We start from the raw sequence: 23,378 nt of genomic DNA, 5'->3' as shown, positions 1-23,378 counted from the left end.
TGGGAAGTCATGCTTGTGTAAGAGGCGGTATCAATATACATTAGTATGGGTGCACAGATGCCCTGAACACTTGACAGTTTGGAGGTAAAGCAAAAGGGCCCATCAGTGATATGTTATAGATAAAATAACTATAAAAGTATAACTGCTCATAAAAACTAGTGAAGTGTTTTATGCCATATTTTCATTTTTCTTATTGTGTTGACCTGCTAAGCCTTTTGCAGTGAAATTTAGTAAAGTAGTTGAGTTCATGAGGAGTTTCAAGTGGGCTCCACAGGGCATCCCTAACTACCAAAATTAAATTGTGGCAATTGCTTGTTTATGCCAACAGATCTTGATCTGTGTTGTATTTTTCAGGCCACTTTACCTGAGGAATTGCATGTTCTCAGCAGTCCTCCAGCTAGTGTAACAGCTGATGACCGTAGTCTCTCCGGATCAGAGATGGATCTGCATTTATCACCACCTAGAAAGGTACTTTTTTAAATGAATGTTACGTTGCAGGTTGAACATCTCTTCTCTTTGTTTAAACATATTTGAAATGTTGGTAATCCTAATCCTTGTAAGATCACAAAATTGATTTTGTAAACAGCTGTCCATTACAAGAGCAAGTGGACTTCAACTCAAACTGACACCCTGTCTAGGTGGCTTGATTTCCCCTAGCATTAGTACAATATTGGACACAAATTGCCATCTTCTCCATTCTAGCTAGACTTCTCTCAGTTCAACTCGTAGCTCTCAACTGTCCAAATTTTTGACTTACATTTGTGGTCTATTCTTAAAACTTCAGGCCACAATGATTTGCCAAAAAACTGAAGTAAAAAAAAAGGCAAACATTTGATTTTCCGACCTTGTATTCTTCAGAATTCATGCTAATGCAAAACCTCTATTAACTTTGTAAGAGCAGTATTTAGTGTCCTTATTTTTGGGCCTTTGTCCTCCCATTATTTGTGGCATTGTCTAGATTTCTTGCTGTAAGAGGTTGAGAGGTATGGCTCAGCTTTCCACCACTGTAAAGGGTGAGCTGTAGGAAATGGCAGATTCCAGTAAAATGCAATACTTGTGATGAAGTAAGGTTTGCGTTTTTTCTTAAAAATATATAAATTTAGAAGGAAATGGGTGGTGGAACTGTTTTAGTCAAATACCAGAGGTTTTACCAACCATTGCCGAATTGGTGGCCATTCTTTCCAGTAATGCATTCAAGTTGCGTTACTGTCATGCCATAATAGTACTTTTTCATGTATTTGGTAAGAAAGGTGAATGTTAAATATACCCAACACCATCTTTAATTTGCAAAGAACCTAAGACACTTGCATTTTTTTTCTTGTGGTTAAAAGCTTCAGTTCTAATTTGCAAATTTCAAGCCAGGTCTCTTGAGAATTTAGTACAAGTAAGTGCATACGTCTCAAGTGTACCTCATTATGAGGAACTTACCTCATTTGGGGTCTTAAAGTTAATGTTCCTCGAAGTTCCACATTGTAAGAGTCTGTCACACATTCAGTGTTAGGAATTTAAGTGAAATCCATGGTAAATAGAAATTAATCATATTAATTCATTAAAAGATCCTTGTAAGTAAAACCAGCATATTTTAACCATCCTATGACCTTCCTAGTTGAAGTTGTTAGTAAGCCATTAGTATGTGTTCCACATTTTGCCCATTTGTTCCACATTATGAGGGCTAGAGTTCCTCATTTTGAAGATGTAAGGTTGAGAGCTGTGGGCAAGTGATGGCAATGTTCCTATCAAAAGATTGCAGAAGTTATTAGCATGAGTTGCTGCCATTTTTATACAGATGCAGCAACACTTCAACCATGGCATAACATTTGAAGTAATTTGTGAAGAGCTTTATTTTTCAGTAACTCAGTTCAGTATTGCTGTTAATCAAAATATTTACATGTTAGTCTAGTTTGCATTTCTTCTGGTCAGCTTTCCTAAAATGTCCGCTTTCTTTAGTCTTCCAACCTCGTAATCAAAATTTCCATGTCTAGATTATTGACTTTATGAATAATCCGGAGACCAAAATTTATATAGATTTGGGTATGCTTCTGTCCAAAGAACACCAAACACTGTAGAAAATCCTTTTAATGTACGTTAACATTTTTACTTCTACATCTAAGCAAGAATCTGAGATGTGATGGGATTTTAACAGTCCCAGTTTGACTGCTGTACTTACAAGGTGCATGCTGGATATGGAGGAAATATCTAGCTTTTGGTTCCATTGTGTCAATTTTGCTCTTGTTTTGGTCATGTTTCTACATTTGATACCTGTGGCCAAACTTTTTGTTGCTGCCAGTTCACATGCTAAGACATTAGTATTGTCTGGAAGAAGACTGGAACATAAGCCATGTCAGAAGTGCCAGTCTTAAAATCTGGCTACTTGGAAGCAAGATGGAAAAGCTCCAGGCCCATATAGCATCTTGCAGGTTGGTAGAGGTTTTGAGTGCCCATCTCTGAGATCTGAAGTATTGCTCTTTGTGCTGCTGTAGGCCAAAGTCCTGATGAGCAGAGGCAGGCATTAGTACTAAACGATCTGATGTCTTTTCCATCCATTCCACAACAGACTTGATGTGATCTGACTGCAGGTCTGTCTTCTCCCACTTCAGAGCTTTGGATCTGGTGCTCAGGCTCCTTCCCTACCCATAATCTCCATGCACATAACAAGCTACCTCTGATCTCGAATGGATCTTTGGTGCTCAGGCATACGCATTAGAAAAAACTAAGGATTTGCTTTACTCTCAAACCCTTCAAAATATACACATTCCTTATTCCCTTTTCTCTCTTGTATTTCTTAACCTTTAAGTAGTTAATAGTTTAAAAAAAAATTAGTTTTAGGAGGATAGTTTCTTGTAGCTTGTCCTCTACTTGTGATTTTGATGTCCTTTTCATTAGGGCCGGTAAGTAGGCTGGCTTTCAGACGTGTCCTACACCCCCCCGCCCCCCCAGATGACGCGCACAGGTGTGTACTGCCTTGGGTACATTGCATCTAGATGTACCCTACTCAATGTGCAAGACCCTTTAGCAAAAGGGCTCTATTGGAGACACTTGGTTAATACTTAATTTTTCTTTAGTAGGCTGAAGATGACCTTTACCTGCTTTGGGGAAGTCAGTGGCCTCTTCATCTCCTCCTTCCCCTGCTTCATCTTCTAAGGTACAGAAACTCAAAACGTAAGGGCAATTCAGAGTCTTCTAGAAAACTGAGCCAGACTCCCTTGTCGACTGTAACACCAAAACTTAGCAAATCTGCAGAGCCAATCCAATAACAGATCCACAGCTCCTAAATTCTCTCTGCAGCTTGTCTCTCCTACACACTTGTCTGTGATCTTACAGGACAGCCTACCATAGTCGACTAGGCTCCCCTTTCAGCCTTCTTTAGGTCATTTGATCTTCGCTGAGCCCAAGTGATGCAGACATAGGATGATGTGTTTTCTTTTGGTCCAGATACATTGGCAGCACTCCCAGTACCGACCACTGTCAGGTCCAGGAGAACAGTTTCACTTCACTTCCTGTCTGTTCTCTTTCCGATCTGACCTTCGATCAGAGCCCCCTGGTTCTGATTAATGCTCAGCGTAGATCTGCAGTGGAGCAGACTATATATTTCATTGACACCAGTGAGTTCTTTGAATGTTGCCCTGACCTTATTGGAGTCGTACGAGTCCAGGGACAGTAATATCTGCACCAGCTTGAACAGATTAGTATCTGATCCAAGGTCTTCAGATCCTTTCCTTCTCTTAGGAGCCCTTAGCACTAGATAATTCAACTCCGGCGGGCTCTGACCCTAGCCAAATGGCTTCCATTCTTGAGGTGCCTCCAAGAGTTATAGCTCCAATGACCATGCTTCTTGTATCTGTTTATTTATTTTATTTATTTATTGACATTTAACAGGGTTTGTCCAACTGGGTTGTGGCCCATTTTCAATGGAGACCCGAGGAGAAAAGCTCCAGTAATACATTTTAAAACAAGTACAATTTTAAACAATATTGATATAATAGCAGTTATAGCAAAACAATTCACATATGTTGGGATACATGCATAAAGTTAAAGTTGCATTAAAAAGAAGCTAAGTAACAATTTTACATTGATATAGTTCAACAGGTCAACAATGAACATTTTTTGTTTGTATAAAATTGTGCAAATGCATAGTAGACACATTGGAGAGAGGTGTAATGAGGTACTAAGTGTGGTCCTTTTGGGGGTACATAAAGGGAAGGAAGACTAGGTAGGGTCATGGCAAGGGCAGGTTCTGGAATTGAGAAAATAAGCTTTTAGTTCATTTTTGAAGTGTGAGGTGTGGGAGATTGAATGTAAGTCAAGGGGAAGTTTGTTCCAAGCATGGGCAAGGGAGTGTTTGTAGAGTAGTTTGCCTACTGACCTTTTTGGGTGGTAGATATCAAGTAAATGTTGGTTAGAAGTACGGAGGGTCCGGGATGGGATGTAGATGGAGACTAAGGAAGATAGAGATGGACAGAAGGAGGGGTTATAAAGAATAGAGTGTAGCATATGAAATTGATAAGATAGCAGAAATTGGGGAAGTTTAAGCCATTGAAGAGAGTTTAAAGAAATGCAGTGGTGTGAGTTGTATGGGGAGCTAGTAATGAATCTGGCTATTTTATGGCAAGTCTGTTGCAGTTTGTTTAGAGTGGAGACCTGGGTATTGGTAAGAACTGGGGCGGCATATAAGAGGGAAGGGAGTAGTGGTGCCTGGCCCAGGGTAAGTCTAGATTCAGGGGTTAGGAATTTTTTGTTCAGATATAGCAGACCTAGTTTCTGATTTTTTTTTTTTATACATTGGAGTATGTGTAGGTTGAACTTGAGTTCGTCGTCGATAATGACCCCTAGGAGTTTTGTGTGGGTGTCAGGTTGGATATTTGTATTGTTAGAAGATGTAATAAAAAAGGAGGTTTTGTGATGAGAAAGAGAGCTGGGAAGGAAAAGTAGGAGTTTGGTCTTTTTAGGATTTAGGATCAATAGGTTGAGAGAGCCATTGTTCAGTGGATAGTAGGGCCTGTTGGGTCAGGGAGTGTAGTTCAGGAATGTTAGTTGAGATGGATACAAGTGTGTAGTCGTCGGCATACTGAATAAGGGAGGATTCTTTGCATGAGGTGTAAAGATCATTGGTGAAGATGTTAAAAGGGGTCCCAAGATGGAGCCTTGGGGAACACCAGTGGAGATGGGAAGGAAAGGTGAGGAGGATTAGAGCCATTTGACAGATTGTTCCCTGCCAGATAACTATTAACCAGGCAAGTGCGGAGGGGGATAGGTGGAGATTTGTGAGTTTGGATAGTAGTAGAGGATGAGAGACAGTATTGAAGGCTTTGGAGAGATCTAGGAAGAGACAGGAAATGAGTTTATTGTTGTCTGGGGCCTCTGCAGTGATATGAGTGAAGGAGAGGAGGGCACTGGTGGTGCTGTGGTGAGGACGAAATCCATGTTGGGTAGGGGTAAGTGGTGTGTGAGGAGGTGATTGAGAAGCTGTGAGTGAATACATTTTTCTAATAACTTGGAGAGGGGGGACAATGGCAATGGGTCGGTAGTTTGAGGGGTCAGTGGAGTTTCCACCTTTACGAAGAGGGATAGTGAAGAAAGATTTCCAAAGGGTGGAGACAGTTGATTCCAGAATAGATAGATTAATTAGTATAGATACAGGATATGCAATTGAGTCAGCAGCAAGTTTGAGGAATGTAGGGGATAGTGGAAGGAGAGCAAGGTTTTAGCTTGAGTAGTAGAGATTTGATGTAAGTAATGGGAACTGGCTCATAAGAAAAAGTTGTTAGTCGGACTTGGAGAGGTGGGTGTCGAAGTAGAGTTTGGCTTAGAGGTTACCAGATTTGGGATGGAAGAGATGGTGTTTATTCAGAAGGGTAGCTGTTTACTGAGAGGAAGAGTTAGGGTATGGGGAAGGGGCTGCGTGAGATGCTTTAGAACTGAGTACACTTTCGGCTCTAGAGTAAGGACTTCTCTGAGCCAGATCTAACCAGCCCTTTGAGGTGGTTTAGCATGTGCAGCCTGCTCCCCTAGTCCCATCAGGACAGCCAGTTAAAGCCTTGAACCTACATTCCTTAGAGACAAAGTTCTCCCCTCCGCAACCAGCAGAGGAAGTTCACAGAAAATACAAGTGTAAAAGGAGACTCATTTCCCCTGAGGAATTTAGCCACTAGCACAATTTCAGTAAGTGGTGAAAGTTCCCCCAAATCCCCCCTTGATGTTTCATTCAGAGAGTTTCTTTAACTTAGACAAAAGTTGGTCTTCCGAACTCCTCTTCAGGAATTGTTCTCAAGACTTTTCGATTTCATCCATCTGTCTTTGGGTGGTCCTACCTGCTTATTGATTTGATCTCATCTTGGGCATGGAAGGAGTCTTAACAGAGGTGAGTCATTTCCTGAGAAGTCCTATACATAGTTCTGAAAGACCGATTACTGCTGGGCTATTGCTCCATTGCAGATTCCATGATTGTCAGCAGCCATGGAAAAGGGGCTTGCTGAAAGCTGCTTTGTCCATCCACCGAACAGTCACGTGCTTTGAACAGATTTGGGAAGCAGATCTTCGCCTACTGTGCTTTTTTGAGAGTGCTTAATTACCTGTCCCACTTCACTTGCTTTCAGAGGTTTGGTAAGACCTCTCCGCTTCTCTCTCTGGGACCTTTGCTGTGGATCAGAGAAATTATCGATTCTGAGCTAGCTATCCTGTAGTCTATAAAACGCCTCTGCACCTCATCTCTGATGCTACAGAGGGTGCATCTAGAGTGGCTGGCACAGGCATTTCCACCAAACATCTGGTTATGGGTTATGAAACTTTGCAGAGCACTTTGACATCCTTAGTCAATGCCCCCCTTTGATCAACTTTTTGGTCCAAAAGTGAAAAACTATTTCCAGGATTGAAAAGGATGGTAAATCTCTATCTCAACCCCTCAAAGTACTTTCTCCAGAAACTAGAAGGCAAGTAAGAGACTATGGTTTTGAAACTCTCCAGAATTTTCACCGGGCATCTAGAGAACAAGCTCCCTGTGGCAGAGTGGAAACCACACACACAATGGAAATCTCCCAAGAGGCAGAGGTGGTCTATAAAATCAAGACTTCAGAGGTCCATTCTCTGAATTGTTTCTAATGTTCCTGAATGGTTGCCTGTTTGTCATGCTGTGGAGGCAGTTGCCGGGGGGCACGTCCACAACACTGAGCAGGACAATCTGTCAAGCAAGACAGGTGGGTATTGAGAATTATTTGCAGACATTAACTTACTCATTTCATTCTCCTCCAGTATATTCAGGAAAAAAAAACAATGTTCTACCCTCAAGAAAACATTTTGCAGATAGCTTCTAACCAATTGAGTCCTTCAGAGGGTCTCTGCAGACAAAGAATCAGATTTACTTAAGATTATTTTTAGAGCCAAAGAAAAATGAGGATGTAAGGCCAATTTTGGACCCAAGTTGCTTAAAGTTTGTGAAATGAAATTCTGGAGGGTCACAGTTCAGTCCATTCTTCCACTGTTGAGAAATGACTGGATGTCCTTAAATTTCCAGGATGCATACTACCATATAAAGATTGACAGGTGATTCAGGAAATCTCTGCTTCTGGCTGGGGACCAGTCATTTCCAATTCAAGACTCTACCCTTTGGACTCGCCACAACCCCCGTGTTTACGAAATGTATGGTAGTGACAGATCAACCACGAATGTAGGGGTTCTGAGTGTTGCCTATTTGGACCACTGGCTCGTCACACCTTCCAAGGGGTCTACTCATTCAAGCCAGGGACTCATAGCTCCACCTGTGTGACAACTTGGGAGTAACTTAATCTACAAAACTTGAACTACCAGTTTGATCTCTGAAATTCATAGGGGCAATTTTGGACAATGTGTGGTAGCAAAACCCACTCAAATATGGGTCTTGTCCCTCCAACAAACTCAGCAAGTCTTATCCTACCAGAAACCGCCTGCCAAGATAATTCACCTTTTAGGCTCCACGGCTGGCTCCATTACTTAGGTGGTATTGTTGTACCTGCAAGTCCTTAAGTGGACCCTGGTGGTTCAGTGGTTGATCAGGAAGCAACCAGATGACCCACCAAGTCATCCTCAGACATTTGCAGTGTTCACATACAGTGGTCGATAATTTCTCATTCATTGGGAGCTACCTTTCATTCTCCATCTCACTAGGTCCCAGTTACCTCTAGCGCTTCCCAGTTATGGTAGTGGGGAGTTATCTGGGAAGGATAGTCCAGGCAATGTGTGCAAGACCAGTCTTCACAACAGTACTTTGGAGATGAGCAGTCCTACCATTGAAAGGCTTTCAGGACTCTTCCCCTTGGCTGTAATTTCTATCCAGACAGACAAGGACACTGGTTTGGTACATCAAACAGGGAGGAATGAGGTCTTACCCCTTGTTGAGGTCACAAGTGTAGCAATGAGCGATATCTTCCTACCACATTTTTGTAGCAGTGCATATCCAGGGAAGTCAGACATCCTTGTAGACAGGTTGAGCTGATCCATTTTACTTCACAAGAGATGTTCGTGTTTCACTGTTGCAGTCTTCATTTGGGTTATCCCTGCCAGGTTAGCCCTCGGCTGGTCTTAATACTAGAGGTGTAGTATTTCTGCGTCAGTTGCTGTTGCTTCGGGACTGACGTCAGGTCATCAGTAGTTTAAGGCAGCCAATGCCATTATTAATCTTTCTTGCCATGGAGCCCGAAGCAGAAGCAGTTTGTACTAGTGCCGGTCAGCTGCTACCTGAGTTTTGTCTTCCAAATTGAAGCTGAAGTCTTCTAAAGTTAAGTACCCTGTTGGGATCCTGTTTTCTTGCATTAATCGATGTCAGAAAAAGTTAACAATTGTCTCGCCTGTGGAAAGCAAATACCACACAGACTTTCATTCTTACTGCGTCACTTGCTTAGGGCCAGACCACGACATCCCCTGCTGTCACTTCTGTGCTTTGTTCAATGCCAGAACTATGTCGGGCACTTAATTGTAGCTAGATATTTTCGCTTACAGTCCTCTAATTCCGATATGGCTTTTGTAAGCCATCCGACAGCAGATCTTCCGAAAAAATGTAAAGATAGAGACAGACCACACTAGTCCAAACCTGCAGACTATGCTTCCGTTAAGTAGTCAATTCTGTGGTCCGCAGTGAGGCCCCCGATGCCTGCTTCTGTTGATTCGTAGGCTGCCATCAAGACCCTTTCAGAGTCTGGAATGCCGCAAAGCTCTGACTAAGGATCTTGTGGTCGTCTCTCCCTTGGATGGGTCCGGAGCCGCTGAGCAGGCACCGGCTTCCGAGGAAGTCCTTTGCACTACTGATTCACGACACAGACTATTACTTTCGCATCTACAGTTCTTTCGAAAACTACAGAGTTTCTTAGGCCCAAGGTACAAACCACACCCAAGAAACGGACGATCCAATCTCAGGCATCTGCTTCCTTGCCTCAGTCTCAGATGCTTAAAATTGAAGACCTTATGCTGATCAGGGGAAACCAAACTATCCCTTACAAACTAAAGAGATCCATCCCCTGTAGTTTTCTCTGAACAGGAGTCTGACTCTGCATCTGAATATGAAGACATGCAACCCTTCTCTGCTTATGAGGATTCTGATTCAGAGGATTCCATTCCTTCAGCCTCTCCCCCAGAGGACTTTTCCTTTGGGGAAACCCTTCATACCTTAAGTGAGTATTTTCAATGGAGAAGTCAGGACTACCCTCTGTCTAAAGAGACTCTGGGAATTCTTAGATCTTGCACAGCACAGACCCCTAGCCATTCCTCCAGTCCTGGATGTTGTGGAGGATGTTTCCTGGAATCCAGTTGGACTCCAGACACCCTCCCTCCTGCACCCAGAAAACCAGAGAGGTATTGAGTCCATGACTCTTACAAATTTCTTTTTAAAAATCCTACTGCTGACCCTGAGGTAAGTTCTCAAGAGCCTAAAGGAATTAAAGCAACTTCTGCTAAGAATCCCACCCCTTCATATAGGGATTCCCGAGCACTAGACAGATGGGGTAAAAAAAGTATACACCTCTGCTACTCTTGCTATCAGAGCACTAAATTGTCAGTTCCATATGTTACAATTTCAGCAACATACCCTGGAACTCCTCAAACAGAAAATGTATTTCTTTCCTGCTTGTGCAGAATCTAGTGTGTTACAAGAGTTGATGCATTCTGCCAGTCAAGTAACTAAACACACCTTGCACTGTAGTTTTGACACCCTGGAAGCTTCTTGCAGGGCAGCAGTCACTGGTTCTGTTCTTTAGAGGACACGCATGACTTAAGAAATGTCCCTTGCCAGACCATGTTAAATGTAAATTGTTGGATGCCCCCTTGCACAAAGACAACTTATTTGGCACTAAGGCTGAAGAAGTCTTAAAGATGGAAGAAAAAGCTAAATCTATGCAGACAGTTGAGGATTGCTTACAGGTCCAGCCACCCAGCTTCAGCAGGCATCGCCCATCCAAGCACTGGTCCTTTCCTGCTCCCACTAGGTCAGTTCAGCCCAGACCCTGTGGAAGCAGACCCCCAGACAGCAGCCACAGGGAATGCAGAGATCTAAACAGTGGACTTAATCCATTTCAAAAACAAGGAGTTCTAAGCCCACCCCCTTATGGTAAGAACTCACAATGACTCTCCTTCCCCAGCAACTTCTTCTGCCCACCTTCACTTACCCCTAGGAGGAAAACTCTCTTTCACGCAAGCACCTGGGCCACCATTACCAACGACTGATGGGTTCTCAACATAGTGTACCAGGGATGCATATTTTCTTTCCGCACTCTTCCAACTCCAAAAGGGTTCCCAGATCTACCTCCAAACCAGTGGGCAGAGGTGCAAAAGCAAGTCCTTTCCCTGCTCTGAGGGCAATAGAGCACATTCCTGCAGAACAGAAAGGCCAAGGTTTCTACTAAAGACTTTTTCTGGTACCCAAAAAAGAGGCCACCTGATGCCCCATCCTAGATCTATCCATTCTAAACACCTTCCTGGTGTTACCAAAATTCAAAATGCTCACCCTCCAGCAGCTGCTACCCAGGCTTTCCAAGGATGCTTGGCTTAACCACCCTAGACCTAAAAGAGGCCTACCTTCACATTCCTATCTGGGAATATCTCCATTTCAGGGCAGGATCTCTGCACTAATCACTTCTCTGCACTTCCCTTTGGCTTCTCTACTGCTCCCGGTTTTCACAATGTCTGGCTCCGGCTATTGCCTTTTGCAGACAAAGGAATATCCAGATTTACCCATACTTAAGATGACTGCCAGATGCAGGCAGACAGCCAGGAAAAGCTGATCAAGCACCTGGCCTTTGTAAAGTCCCTACTAACCTCCCTAGGGTACACAATCAACTAAAAGAAATCCAAACGGGTACCCACCCAAAGGATTATATTTCTGGGAGCAAGCCTGGGCACAGCATCCCAGATGGCTTTCCTTACACCAGAAAAGCAAACTTTCCTGATGGCCTACTTCTCACGACTAGCCACCAGACTCCAGTTATCTGCAAAGAAAATCCTGCAAGCTCTGGGGTTCATGGCATCTTGCATTCTATTCATTTCATATGCCAGACTGCATATAAGGAAACGTCAATGGTACCTAAAAAGCCTTTGTCAACACACTTGAGACTTGGAGACTGTCCTTATACCCATGATACCTTGCCTCAGAAAAGATTTCCTTTGGGTAATAGCATGCTCCCACTACAAGGAACTTACCTTTCTCACCACCCCCTGCCACCCAGACCCTCACCACAGATGCATCAGACTATGCCTGGGTTGCACACCTGGACGGCAGGTGCGTACAGAGCCAATGGAGCCCACAGCAAATCCATCTGCATATCAACCAAAAAGAGATGATAGCTGTCCAGCATGCCTTGACAGCTTTCAAGCCCATTCTCTCCCCAGGGGCTCTCTTGATCACAAACACCATTGTGATGTGGTGCATTAACCAGGGAGGGACTCACTTCTACCCTCTATGCAGGCTGGCCATGACCCTTTGACACCCAGCAGCTGCCATGCAACTCCACCTGTTAGCACAATTTCTATCAGGTTCTCAACTCTCTGGCAGACCACTTGAGCAGAAATCTTCTGGACTCGCACACGTGGCAGCTCGACAAAATAAAAACTTAACCCTAATAATTCAGAAATGGGGCACCCCGAAGGTTGATGTCTTTGCCTCCCACACCAACCATCACCTCAGGAAGTTCTGCACCAGGGAGCATCACTGCATGGCTTGGAAAGTGGATGACCTGTCCCTTCCCCTGGGTCAGTTTATCGGTCTATGCCTTTTCTCCACTACCTGTCATCCCCAGGGTACTGCTCAAAGTAAGGAGGAAAAACCAAGGACAATTTATTGCTCCAGACTGGCCTCACCAGTACTGGTACCCACTGATGCACAGCCTGTCCCCACTACCACTATGGCATCTCGCTCAGATTCCAACCCTCCTGACCCAGAGGGAAGGAAAATTCATGCATCCTCAATTGCAGACCCTCGGTTTGGCAGCTTGGCTTATTCCCTCACCCTCTAGCAATTTGCCAACCTCAGTAAATGGGTTCTATTAGATGTTATACGTGAGGCCAGACACCCTAGCACTAGAAAGTTTTATGCTGACAAATGGGTAAGGTTCTGCACCTAGATTCATGCTAAGGGAGCCAATAACGGTACAGCCCCCTCTCCCTCTCATCCTGGATTACTTAGCTGACCTGCTACACAGTGATCTTTTTTCCTCTATTAAAATTCATGCCTCTGCTATCTCTGCTATTTTCCCCACTGAGCAGCCCCTTTTCTCACACCCTCTAATCAAACAGTTCCTAAGAGGGCCTAGCAACTTGAGGCCACCCAGAAGAGCATCCACTCCAGCTTGGGACCTTAACTTTGTGTTGACAAAACTCACCCTGCCCCCCTTTGAACCAGCCTCTTTAGCAGAGCTAATATTTTTCTCCTGGAAGACAGCTTTCCTTCTGGCCATTTCAGCCAGAAGGGTCTCCTTGCTGCAAGCACTCATGGCTGCGGAATCCTTCATATTCCATGCTGACAGGGTATCCATCAGGACTAACCCATCCTTCATGCCGAAGGTGGTGTCCAGCGTGGCTCTCAACCAATCCATTCATTTGTCCACCTTTTTTCCCTAACCCACAGAACAAGGGTGAAAGGATCCTGCGCACTCTAGATGTACACAGATCAGATTTCATCTAGACAGGACTAAATCCTTCAGAAAGTCTGATCAGTTGCTGGCTAGCTTTGCTGCAGGGGCAGTGCGCAAAGCCATCTCCAAACAATTTCTAAATGGATAGCACACTGCATCCATTTCTGCTGCAAGCCACACAAAAAGCCTCCCCCCAAGGGGTCAGGACTCTGCCAGAGCAGTTTCCACCTCTGCAGCTTTCCTCAGAGGAGTCCCCACTAGGGACATCCTGGGGGCTGCCACCTGGACATCTGTTCATACCTTTACCAAACATTGCCACCTGCCAGTGTCTTCCAAATCCAGGGCACGTTTGCCTCTGCAGTCTTGCAGGGCATTCTAGCCAGCCCCTAGTTTCCTTGACTGCCTCCACCCATTTCCTTAGCTTTGGGAATCTACCTAAATGTGGTGATTGCAACAGTGAAGCAGGAAGAACATGGTACAGTTGTGTACACTCACCATAAATGTAGATGTTAGTGTATTCACTGTTGCAGTCCTGGTTTCCCTCCCTCCACCCCTCTCTTCTTTCTTTCCTTACAAGGGACATATTGGTTCTACTGGTGGGGTTCTTCAACCAGAACCTGGCTCCTCTTTTGGGGCTCCTGACAGTTTAAGGCAAGAAAAACTGATGTAATGACATCGGCTGCCTTACTTTATACCAGCAACTGATGCAGAAATACTAAGTCTCTGATATTCGGGCTGGCTGAGAGCTACCCTGGCAGGGATGACCCTAATGTGATGACTGCAACAGTGAATACACTCTAACATCTACATTTATGGCAAGTGTACACAACTGTACTGTCTCTTTCACTCCATTTGTAATGGAGCAGGTGGGGCTAGCCTTGCAGCATTCTCAGTTTCTCACCTGAACACAAAATGCAGCAGGTTTTTAGCTCTAATACCACCATGAGGAGGAATCACCAAGAGACTCACATTAATTCACCCTTGGCCCCTAGGGCTTCTTTTATGCCTCCCCCCCCAAACACCATTAATCCCAAAGTTCTTAAAGCATCAACACTGAGGGTCAGTCATCTTTGTAGCCCCTTTTTGGCCTTGACAAGTGTGGTTACACCTCCTCTGGCCTAATCTAGTTCAGCCTTCCTGGCTGCTCGGCTCTAACCCAGATTTACTCTCTCGCCCTTCAGGGCCACTTCACTTGAACATTGAAGCCCTACAGTTAACTGCATAATTTCTCCAATTCCAGTGGTAGTTTGACAGTCCAGGTTATGCCCTTCCATTGCCCATATTTTACCTTTCTCACAAAGACCTTCCACCATGATGCCCTACAAGAGCAAATGGAAAGGGTTTTTCATTTGGCCTATGGATACAAACATTGAGCCATTTTCAGCCCCTCTTCCCGCAATTTTGGACTTTCTGGCATACTTTTTCAATGTGGAGACAACTATTCCACTACCGAGGTGTAGTTAGCTGCCATTTCTTTCCATGTGGGGCATGAACATACAACCATAGCTTCTCTTGGATTATCCAGTGTATTGTTGGATGCTCCCTTAAATCAAGACCACCTGCTTGGCACAAGGCTGAGGAAGTTCTTAAAAAGATGAAAGATGAAGCTAAATCTATGCAAACTGTTAAATATTTCTTACAAGTTCAGCCTCCCAGATTTAGTAGGCACTGGTCCTTTAAGAATTGGTCCTTTCCAGCCCCTTCCAGGTTTTCTCAAGCCAAACCCAGACAGTAAAAAAAAAACAGGTTTCAGTCACAGAGGGGACACAGGACTAAGCAGTGGGGGGCCTCCACTTCCAAATCTGGGAATAAGACTCCCCCCCCCCCCCCCCCCCATGGTAAACTGTCTCAATAACTTCCTTTTAAAATTTCCAAGCACTTATCAACTGAATGCCCCATTGAGGGGAAAGATTGCTCTTCATGCAAAGAATTGGAAACTCATTACCCAGGAGAAATGGGTTTTAAATAGTGTCCCAGGGATATAGATTTCACTTCCACACGTTGCCATCACCAAATGGGTAGCTGGACCTACCCCCAAATCAGTGGGCAGAGGCCCAAAAACAAGTACTTTCTCTCTCAAGCATGGGGGCTATTCAACTGGTACCAGAAGAGGAAAAGGGACAAGGTTTCTACTAAAGACTTTTCCTGGTACCCAGAAAAGGCAATTCGTGGTGTCCTATCTTGAACCTGTCTACTCTAAACACCTTTTTGGAGATTCCAAAATTCAAGATGCTGACTCTTCAATTACTTCCTATGCCAGGCAAAGATGCCTGGCTGGCAACACTAGATTTAAGAAGCATACCTGCACATCCCAATCTTGGAATCTTGCAGGAGATACCTACGCTTTAAAGCAGGCTATACATGCACCATCAGTTCTCTGCACTGCCCTTTGGCTTGTCTACTGCGCCCAGGGTATTCACAAAGTGCCTAGCTCCAGTTATTGCATTTTGCAGGCAAAGAAATATTCAAATATATCCATACCTGGACGATTGTCTAATTCAGGTAGAAAGCCAGGGCATACTTTTGAATCATCTGGCCTTTGTACAGAGGGTTCTAACTTGTCTGGGGTGCACCATAAATGAAAAGAAATCACACCTGGTACCCTGTCAACAAATTATATTCCTGGGTGCAAGCTTGAATACGACTTCCCAGATGGCTTGCCTCATGCTAGAGAAACAAATTCATTTGACAACCTACTTCAAACAAGTGGCCACAAAAACCCTGCTATCTGCAAGACAAATACTGCAAGCTTTGGGGTTCATGGCCTCCTGCGTTCTTCTAATTCCATATGCAAGACTGCATATGAGGGAACTACAGTGGTATCTAAAAAGCCTATGGTGTCAACATTCTCAGGATCTAGAAGCAATGATTCCTATCATACCTTGCCTACGCCTAGAGTTCCTTTGGTGGGCAGAGACTTGCTACCAAAACAAGGGACTACTTTTTACACCACCCCCCTGCTACCCAAACCTTAACAGATGCATCAGACTATGCATGGGGCGGCTCACCTGACAGGGAAGTGCATTCAGGGCAAATGGAACCCAAGTTGAATGCACCTGCATATCAGTCAGAGAAATGTTGGCTGTACAGAATGCTCTTACAGCTTTCAAGTACCACATTCTTCCAGGACTACTAATGATAAAGACGGACATCACTTTTATGTGGTACATAAGTGGGGGGTACACATTCTTACCCCCTCTGCAGACTAGCTATGGCATTGTGGAAACACAGCCTTGAGCTACCAAGTGCACTTGCAAGCTCAATTCCTGCCAGGAAAATTAAATACACTGGGAGACTGACTAAGCAGAAACCTCATGGATCCACACAAGTGGAAACTGGAACCAAAGATTTTCAACATGTTGACAAGCAAATGGGGGAGCCCAGATATAGACCTGTTTGCCTCTCCCCAGAACTAGCAATTTGACAAATTTTGCGCATGGACCCACACAAGTGGAAACTGGAACCAAGGATTTTCAACATGTTGACAAGCAAATGGGGGAGCCCAGATATAGACCTGTTTGCCTCTCCCCAGAACTACCAATTTGACAAATTTTGCGCAAGGACTCCCCACAAACCAGCCTGGAAAATGGATGCTCTGTCCTTCAGCTGGAAAAACCTATCAGTCTGTGCCTTCCCCCCCCCCCCCTCCCTCTGTTCTTTAAAGTACTACTAAAAATCAAACAGGACAAACCAAGGATGATTTTGATTGCTCTAGACTGGCCGCGCCAGCACAGTTACCCCCTCCTGCACAGTGTGTCACGGTTATCACCATGGCACTTGCCTCAGACTCTTTCCCTGTTGTCTCAGCAGGAGAACCAGATTCTGCACCCTCAGCTTCTAACACTGAACCTTGCAGCCTGGCTGAATTACATAATCTCTCCTTTACCATCCCTGAGTAAACCTGTGATGGATATCATTTTAGAGGCAAGATGGCCTAGTAATAGAAAATCTTTTGCTGAAAAATGGAAAAGATTCTGTCTAGAACTCATCTCAAGAGATGAGCACAGCAGTGCCCAATTTACCTCTGATTTTACAATACTTAACTGAGATGCTTCAAGGGCCTGTTTTTTTCCTTCATTAAATTCCACGCCTCAGCCATTTCAGCTCATTATATCATAACCTCTCTTCTCATCCACTGTTCAAGCAGTTCCTCAGAGGGGCCAAAAATTTGAGACCACCCAGGAGAGCTCCAACCCCAGCCTCTGGGACCTTAACTTTGTTTTGGAGAAACTCACTCTCCCTCCTTTTGAGCCAGCTGTTTTTCTTGGAAAACAGCTTTCCTTTTAGCAATCACTTCAGCTAGAAGGGTGTCTGAATTACAGGTCCTTATGGCAGTGGAGCCTTTCATCATTCATGCGGACAGGGTGTCCCTCAACCAATCCATCCTTCATGCCCAAGGTGGTAGCCAGTGTGGCTCTTAATCAGTCCATTCATTTGCCAACCTTCTTACCCAATCCACAGAACAAAGGGGAATGGATACTTGCATTCCTTAGATGTCCACAGACAACTTAGATTCTACTTGGACAGGACTAAACCTCAAAGGAAATCTGAACTGCTGGTGGCATTTGCTGCAGGGGCAGAGGGGAAGGCCATTTCAAAGCAAACCATTTCTAAATGGATAGGCCACATTGCATTCATTGCTGCTACAAGCACCATGGAAAACCTATCCCCCAGGGGATCGGACCTCACTCCACCAGGGCTGCATCTACCTCTGCAGCCTTTCTCAGAGGCGTCCCTACCAGGGACGTCCTAGAAGCTGCTACCTGGAGTTCTGTACGTACTTTCACCAAGCATTCACTTGCCAATTTTCTCTAAATCCAGAGCTGGTTTTGCCACTGCAGTCTTGCAGGGCCTCATAGCTGGTCCTAATGCTATCTAAATTTCTCCTCCCAACCATAGCTTTGGGAATCTACTCAAATGTAATGACTGCAACAGTGAAACACTAAGAACATAGTACAGTTGTGTACACGTACCATAAATGTAGATGTTAGTGTATTCACTGTTGCAGTCCTGGTTACCCTCCCTCCAGCCCCTTAACTTCTTTTGGCTGTACCTCTACTTCCCTTTAATATGCTTAAAATCCTTTTTGGTGTATGTTGCTTTTTTTGTTGGAGGTATATCATTGTACTTTTGTATTTAATTGCTTCCCATTAGGGGGCACCTGACATCTGGGGCAAGTAAAACTGATGTAATGGTGTCGGCTGCATGTTTTATATCCCTGACGTCATGGAAGAAGGGACAGCAACCGACGCAGGACCCAAGACTTTGTTAATCAGACCGACTGAGGGCTACCTGCAAGCAGATAACCCAAATGTAATGACTGCAACAGTGAATACACTCCACATCTACATTTATGGTAAGAGTACACAACTGTACTTTTTCTCTAGGCTGAGCCAAATCTGCATCTTAAAGAAGGCAGTTACTTTGTTGATTGAAGTGCAGGGAGTAGCAGTTGGGTGGCATTACTCTCAAACAGATGTGGCTCTCCAACTGTCCTATTCTGTCTCCCGCCTCTCTCTATCCTTTGAAAGTGTGTTCATATGGGTACAGTCGGTGTTTAACAATAGTTCTACTGCCTCAAGTTGGTTTTCAAGGACTTCCTTCCACTCCCTCTACACTCTCCATTGCAGGGGCTCAAAACCCGTTAGAAAGCCCAAGGAGGCCAGGAAACACAGGAAGCATTCCCTGAGCACTTCTCCTTGGAGAACGCACTGAAACCTTCATATCAAGGTTGTTTGATCTAGTGATTGTGGTCCCTGCTCTCTGCTCACCATGCTCCAACTGTCTCCTCCGAGCAGGGAGTATTGGCTTAGAGCCATCTTCCCTAGGAGACATCACCCAAGGCAGTGTCCAGACCACCACCTACATCCTCCTCAGTCAGGTCTAGCTGGAGTTTGTCTGAAAGAGAGGTAGAGAACTTCTCAAGACAGATTCAGATGAGGGGGTACTGCTGTCAGCAGATATTCCCCTTTGTCCCATGACTCCTTCTCATTGACTTTCTGCTATTGAGGAGTTGGGTCTGATGGCCCCGAGATCTGAGACGTCTGATCAGTGTGCGATTTCCAATTAGAGTTCGGTTTCCCTGATGCAGTCGACTGACAGCTTTGGGGCCCAGTGCTTCTTAGAGCCATAGCTTAGGTGTCTGATACGGGGGGGTTTGACTGAGGTTTTTGGAGCAGTCATTTTCTGAGTCTTGACTTTTGATAGCTCTCCTCTGACTCCTTTCTTGGAGCGATGGGTGGCAGGGGGTACAGGAGAAATCTGCTTTGGTTCTAGGAGGAGACTCTGATCCTTGCAGTCCATCTGACTTCAAGGTGGTGGAGTGTCCTCGTACATCCTAGGGGATTCCCGGTTCTCCTTGTATTGGATCCCACACCCTCCCCCATGGAGAATATCCTTGGTGTGCTGTCTTCCACTGGTACAGCCGATGGTGCAGAGTCCCCAACCTCTCCCCACAGTGGAACCCCATTTTTTTCACACACCACCTCAGAGTATCCCACTAAGGAGGCCCCTCGGAATAAGAGGTGTAAAAGACACCTGATATCTGGTAATGTCACTACAGACACTGACTTTGAGGAAGGGGAATGGTCCCTCGGATATCCACCCAACAATATATCCTTTGTGGGCATCCTAGAGAGTCTCTTCCAGAAGTGGATGGTCCTCCCAAAGCCCTAACCCAGAGTAAGTAGTCAGTGCTGTTGGAGGCCTTCAGCATTGGCTTGACTACATCCTGGGTGCCCCTCCCGCTGGCAGATCCTCTTATTGCGCTAGTTTCCACCAGGGCATGGAAGGATCTGGACACTGTAGAGCCCATACCCAAGCGGACTGACAAGATCTTAGGTGCTTCCTTGGACAAAGCCCACTGGGCTACAGGGATCCTGTAGATGCCATGGTTGCCATGGCAACCACCAAAAAAGCTAGCTTAGGAGAGCTCCTCTGTCCCCCCCCCCCCCAACAGGGGAGTCTTTGGCTTTAGACATGTTTGGCAAGAGGGTTTATGCTTCATCCACTTTTTCCTTAGTAGTGTTGAACTATTTATCCCATTTTGCAAGGCTACAGAGGTACCTGATCAAGGAACACTCTAGCTCTTTCTTGGGGTCCGTGTCTGAATAGGAATGCAAGAAGTTTTCTTTGAGAATGCCAGTCTCCAATAGATTACTAATTCATCCGTCAAACTGATTTCCCATGCAGCTGAAGGCACCTCTAGGGCTGTCTGTTCTGGCATTGCCATTAGGTGTGTCGTGCCTGGATGCAGTTGTGACTTTGTTGAACCTTTCAAAGTGTCATTTGTCAACGCACCCTTTGTTTTGTCTGTTTGGCCGCATAGTTCGTGACACACTCATGCAGTGGATTATGAGAAGACCTAGTCTGTCATCAGAATCTGTTTTTGTACTCCACAAAGATCCTTTCTAAGGAATCAGCATGGAGGGGGAAAAACTAATTCAGGAAATCTCAAGGTCCTTTTCAAGATTCTTGGGAAGACTTCACTCAGAGGCAGGGGGGGTGGCGTGGTTGCAATGGTAGATTACACCCCAGGAGCAGAGGGGGTCTGCAGAATCAAGGATCTGTTCTTTGGACTGACCATTTCAGTGCTCCCGAAGGGTTGCACAACTGTCAGTCTGTGGAGGCAGTAAGGGGGGTGCTTATCCTTGCACCCAGAAGCTTTGGATAGTTATCACAAACTATCAGTGGGATGCAAAGGACTGTATCCAGAGGATACTCCATTTCCTTCTTAAATTTTCCCAAAATGAAAATTTACCTCCCAGATCTACCACTCGGAGGGAGACAACAGTGCTAGAAATTATAGAAATTACCGAAGTTACACCAAAAGTCATCCAGGAGGTCCCACCTGACCAAGCCGGATCAGGCATTTTACTCTAGGTTCTTTTTAGTAACAAAGAAAATGGGGTCCCAAGTTTGGATCCGACATCCCTGAAAAAATCTGGGGAGGGAATAAAAAACTAAATTCAAGATGGTCACGATCAAAGCCATCCTGCCTCTTCTGAAAATGGACAACTGGATGTGCCCAGTAGACCTAAAGAGTACGTACTACCATATCAAAATGGAGATTCACTCCAGAATTCTGGATGCTTTAACCACAGCCCCCCCCCCCCCCCCGGGGTGTTCAAATGCATGGCAGTAATTGCAGCTCACCTCAGACTACAGGGATTCAATGCATTTCCTTATCTTGATTGGCTCCTAACTACTTCAACTAGGCTAATACTCATTCAAGCTATGGATTACCTTTTACATTTGGCTCCCACTCTGGACATAACTGTAAATGCACAAGAATTGCAGGTCTGTCCTTTCCAGATAATAGACTTTATTGGAGCTTTAGACACCACCAGAGCTATGGCCTTTGTACCTGCAGACAGGGTATCCACTCTAAGGTTTCATGCATCAGATTCTAGCAATCCCATCTCCTCCAGCAAAACTAGTTATAAGAGCATTCTGTTCTATGGCTGCCATATTAATGCTGGCCACAGCAAGCTTATATATGCAAATACAGTGAACATTATTAGTTCAATGGTAGTTATATCGGCATCCTCACTCATCCTATAAAACTGAGGGTTTGCAAAGGTGGTTCTATTCTTTGGAAGTCTACCAGGGTTGTCCCTTCATTTTTTCCCCCCACCAAACGCCATGCTGACCACAGACACTTGCCAGTTTGGGGAGGCATTTTCTGGTATGGACAATCCACAGAACTTTTTCTCAGGAGACCAAATTACATGTCAGCATCCTGGAGATGAGAGCAGGTCTTATAGCAATTCAAGCACTACATAGCTTCCTTCCTCCCAGGGCCATTTAAGTTCAAATACATTGTCCGTGGTATGGTACTTAAACAGGCAAGGATGAACCAAATTTTTCCCACTGTCAAGAAGCAATGAGTGTGGTAATGGGTGATCTTTACCAACCACTTTCTAATCGCAGCACACATGCCAGGAGAGTCTAACATTCTAGCGGACAGGCTCCACAGAATGATACTGATGCCTCTAGTGGTGTCTGAAGCAGTCTGTGGCAAACATGATCTACAAGTGGAGTCAAACTTACTGTGACCCTTTTGTGTCTCTGCTCAACAAATGCAGCAAGTTCTTTGCCCTGATTCTCCAAAGGGACAGCTCTGAGAGATGCTTTAGTTCATGTTTGGCCTCCTGATCTGCTCTACATTTCTGCCTTTACCCCTGATTCCTGAATTCCTTCAGAAAGCTTGGTTATAGAGCAAAATCCTCATCTCTCCTTTCTGGCCTTGCCAGGTTTGTTTCACCTTTCTTTTGTCTCACCTACTTTATCCACCATGGATTCTGGAACCTTTTTCAGACCTGTCCCACCTCCTTGGACAGTCTCATCTAAAACGGTCAACGTTTTAAAATAGACTTGCATGGTTTCTCCAGTTCCAGTGATAGCTAAACATTACATGCTTTTACCCCCTGTCTGATAGATCCTTACATCAGATCACAAAACTTCTAGGAAGATGAGCAAATGGAAAAGGTTCTCCATTTGTGCTCCGCAGAAGTTGATGCTCTTTGTGGCTCCTGTTCCTGTGATTTTTAGACTTTCTGGCTTTATTCTTTCAGAATGAAACCAGCTATTCTACATTGAAGGTTCAGTTGGTAGCCATTTGGCATTTCCAGACTGGGGAAAACTCTGCTACCCTAGCATCTTCGAAACTGTGAGGTTTTTCCCAGGGGCACCGTTTAACTCATTCCCTCAATCAGAGCCAACATTTTCTTGGGGTCTTGCTTTGATTCTACAAGCCTTGGTTCTTCCTCCATTTGAACCAGCAGCTGAAGTGGATCTGGAGTTTCTTTCCTGAAAAATGGCCACCTTGGTTGCTGTTACATTAGTGAAAAGTTTGAGCTCCAACCCCCTCTGCTAAACTTTATGATCTTCCATATGGATAGATCTGATGTTAATCTTTGTTCATTCCTTACTGATAAGTTATCGGTTCGGTCCTCTGAACAGTCTCGGCCAGTATCAAGCTTGCGTCAGCCAAAAAACTCTCGAGCCAGGGTCCTACACAGAATGCTCTGCTCCTTGTTACCTCAGATTTCATTTGCCATGCTGCTGAACAGCCGTGTCAAGCCACTCAGCTAAGTGTCTAATTTTTTGACAGTTTATATATTACTCTAAAATATTCAGTTTATTCTAATATTTTCCTACCCTATTGCACACTTCAGACTCTCTCCCTCTAAGCTTTTCCCTTTATTACCCTCTTTTTCTTACCTTGTGGTAATTCTCCATTACCATCGTTGATATTGCTTCCTTTTTCTCTTTTTACACTTTTCTTGGGTC

The 23,378-nt window shown here is 44.7% G+C and overlaps 1 protein-coding gene across 1 annotated transcript in view; it reads left to right on the top strand.

The window, feature by feature from the left end:
• The first annotated feature begins 318 nt into the window (after window positions 1-318).
• The window catches only part of LOC122814995 (caprin-2-like), a 784,601-nt gene continuing 761,541 nt past the window's right edge, over window positions 319-23,378 (top strand). The window contains exon 1 of the mRNA XM_044087250.1: window positions 319-468. Coding sequence (XP_043943185.1) covers window positions 319-468 — 150 coding nt within the window. The remainder of the gene's footprint in view (window positions 469-23,378) is intronic.

The sequence above is a fragment of the Protopterus annectens genome, chromosome 11.part0 (assembly GCF_019279795.1).
Source record: "Protopterus annectens isolate FY-2018-M chromosome 11.part0, PAN1.0, whole genome shotgun sequence".
In the NCBI taxonomy this organism is placed as follows: Eukaryota; Metazoa; Chordata; order Ceratodontiformes; family Protopteridae; genus Protopterus; species Protopterus annectens.
This window is presented reverse-complemented; position numbering and strand designations above follow the sequence as displayed.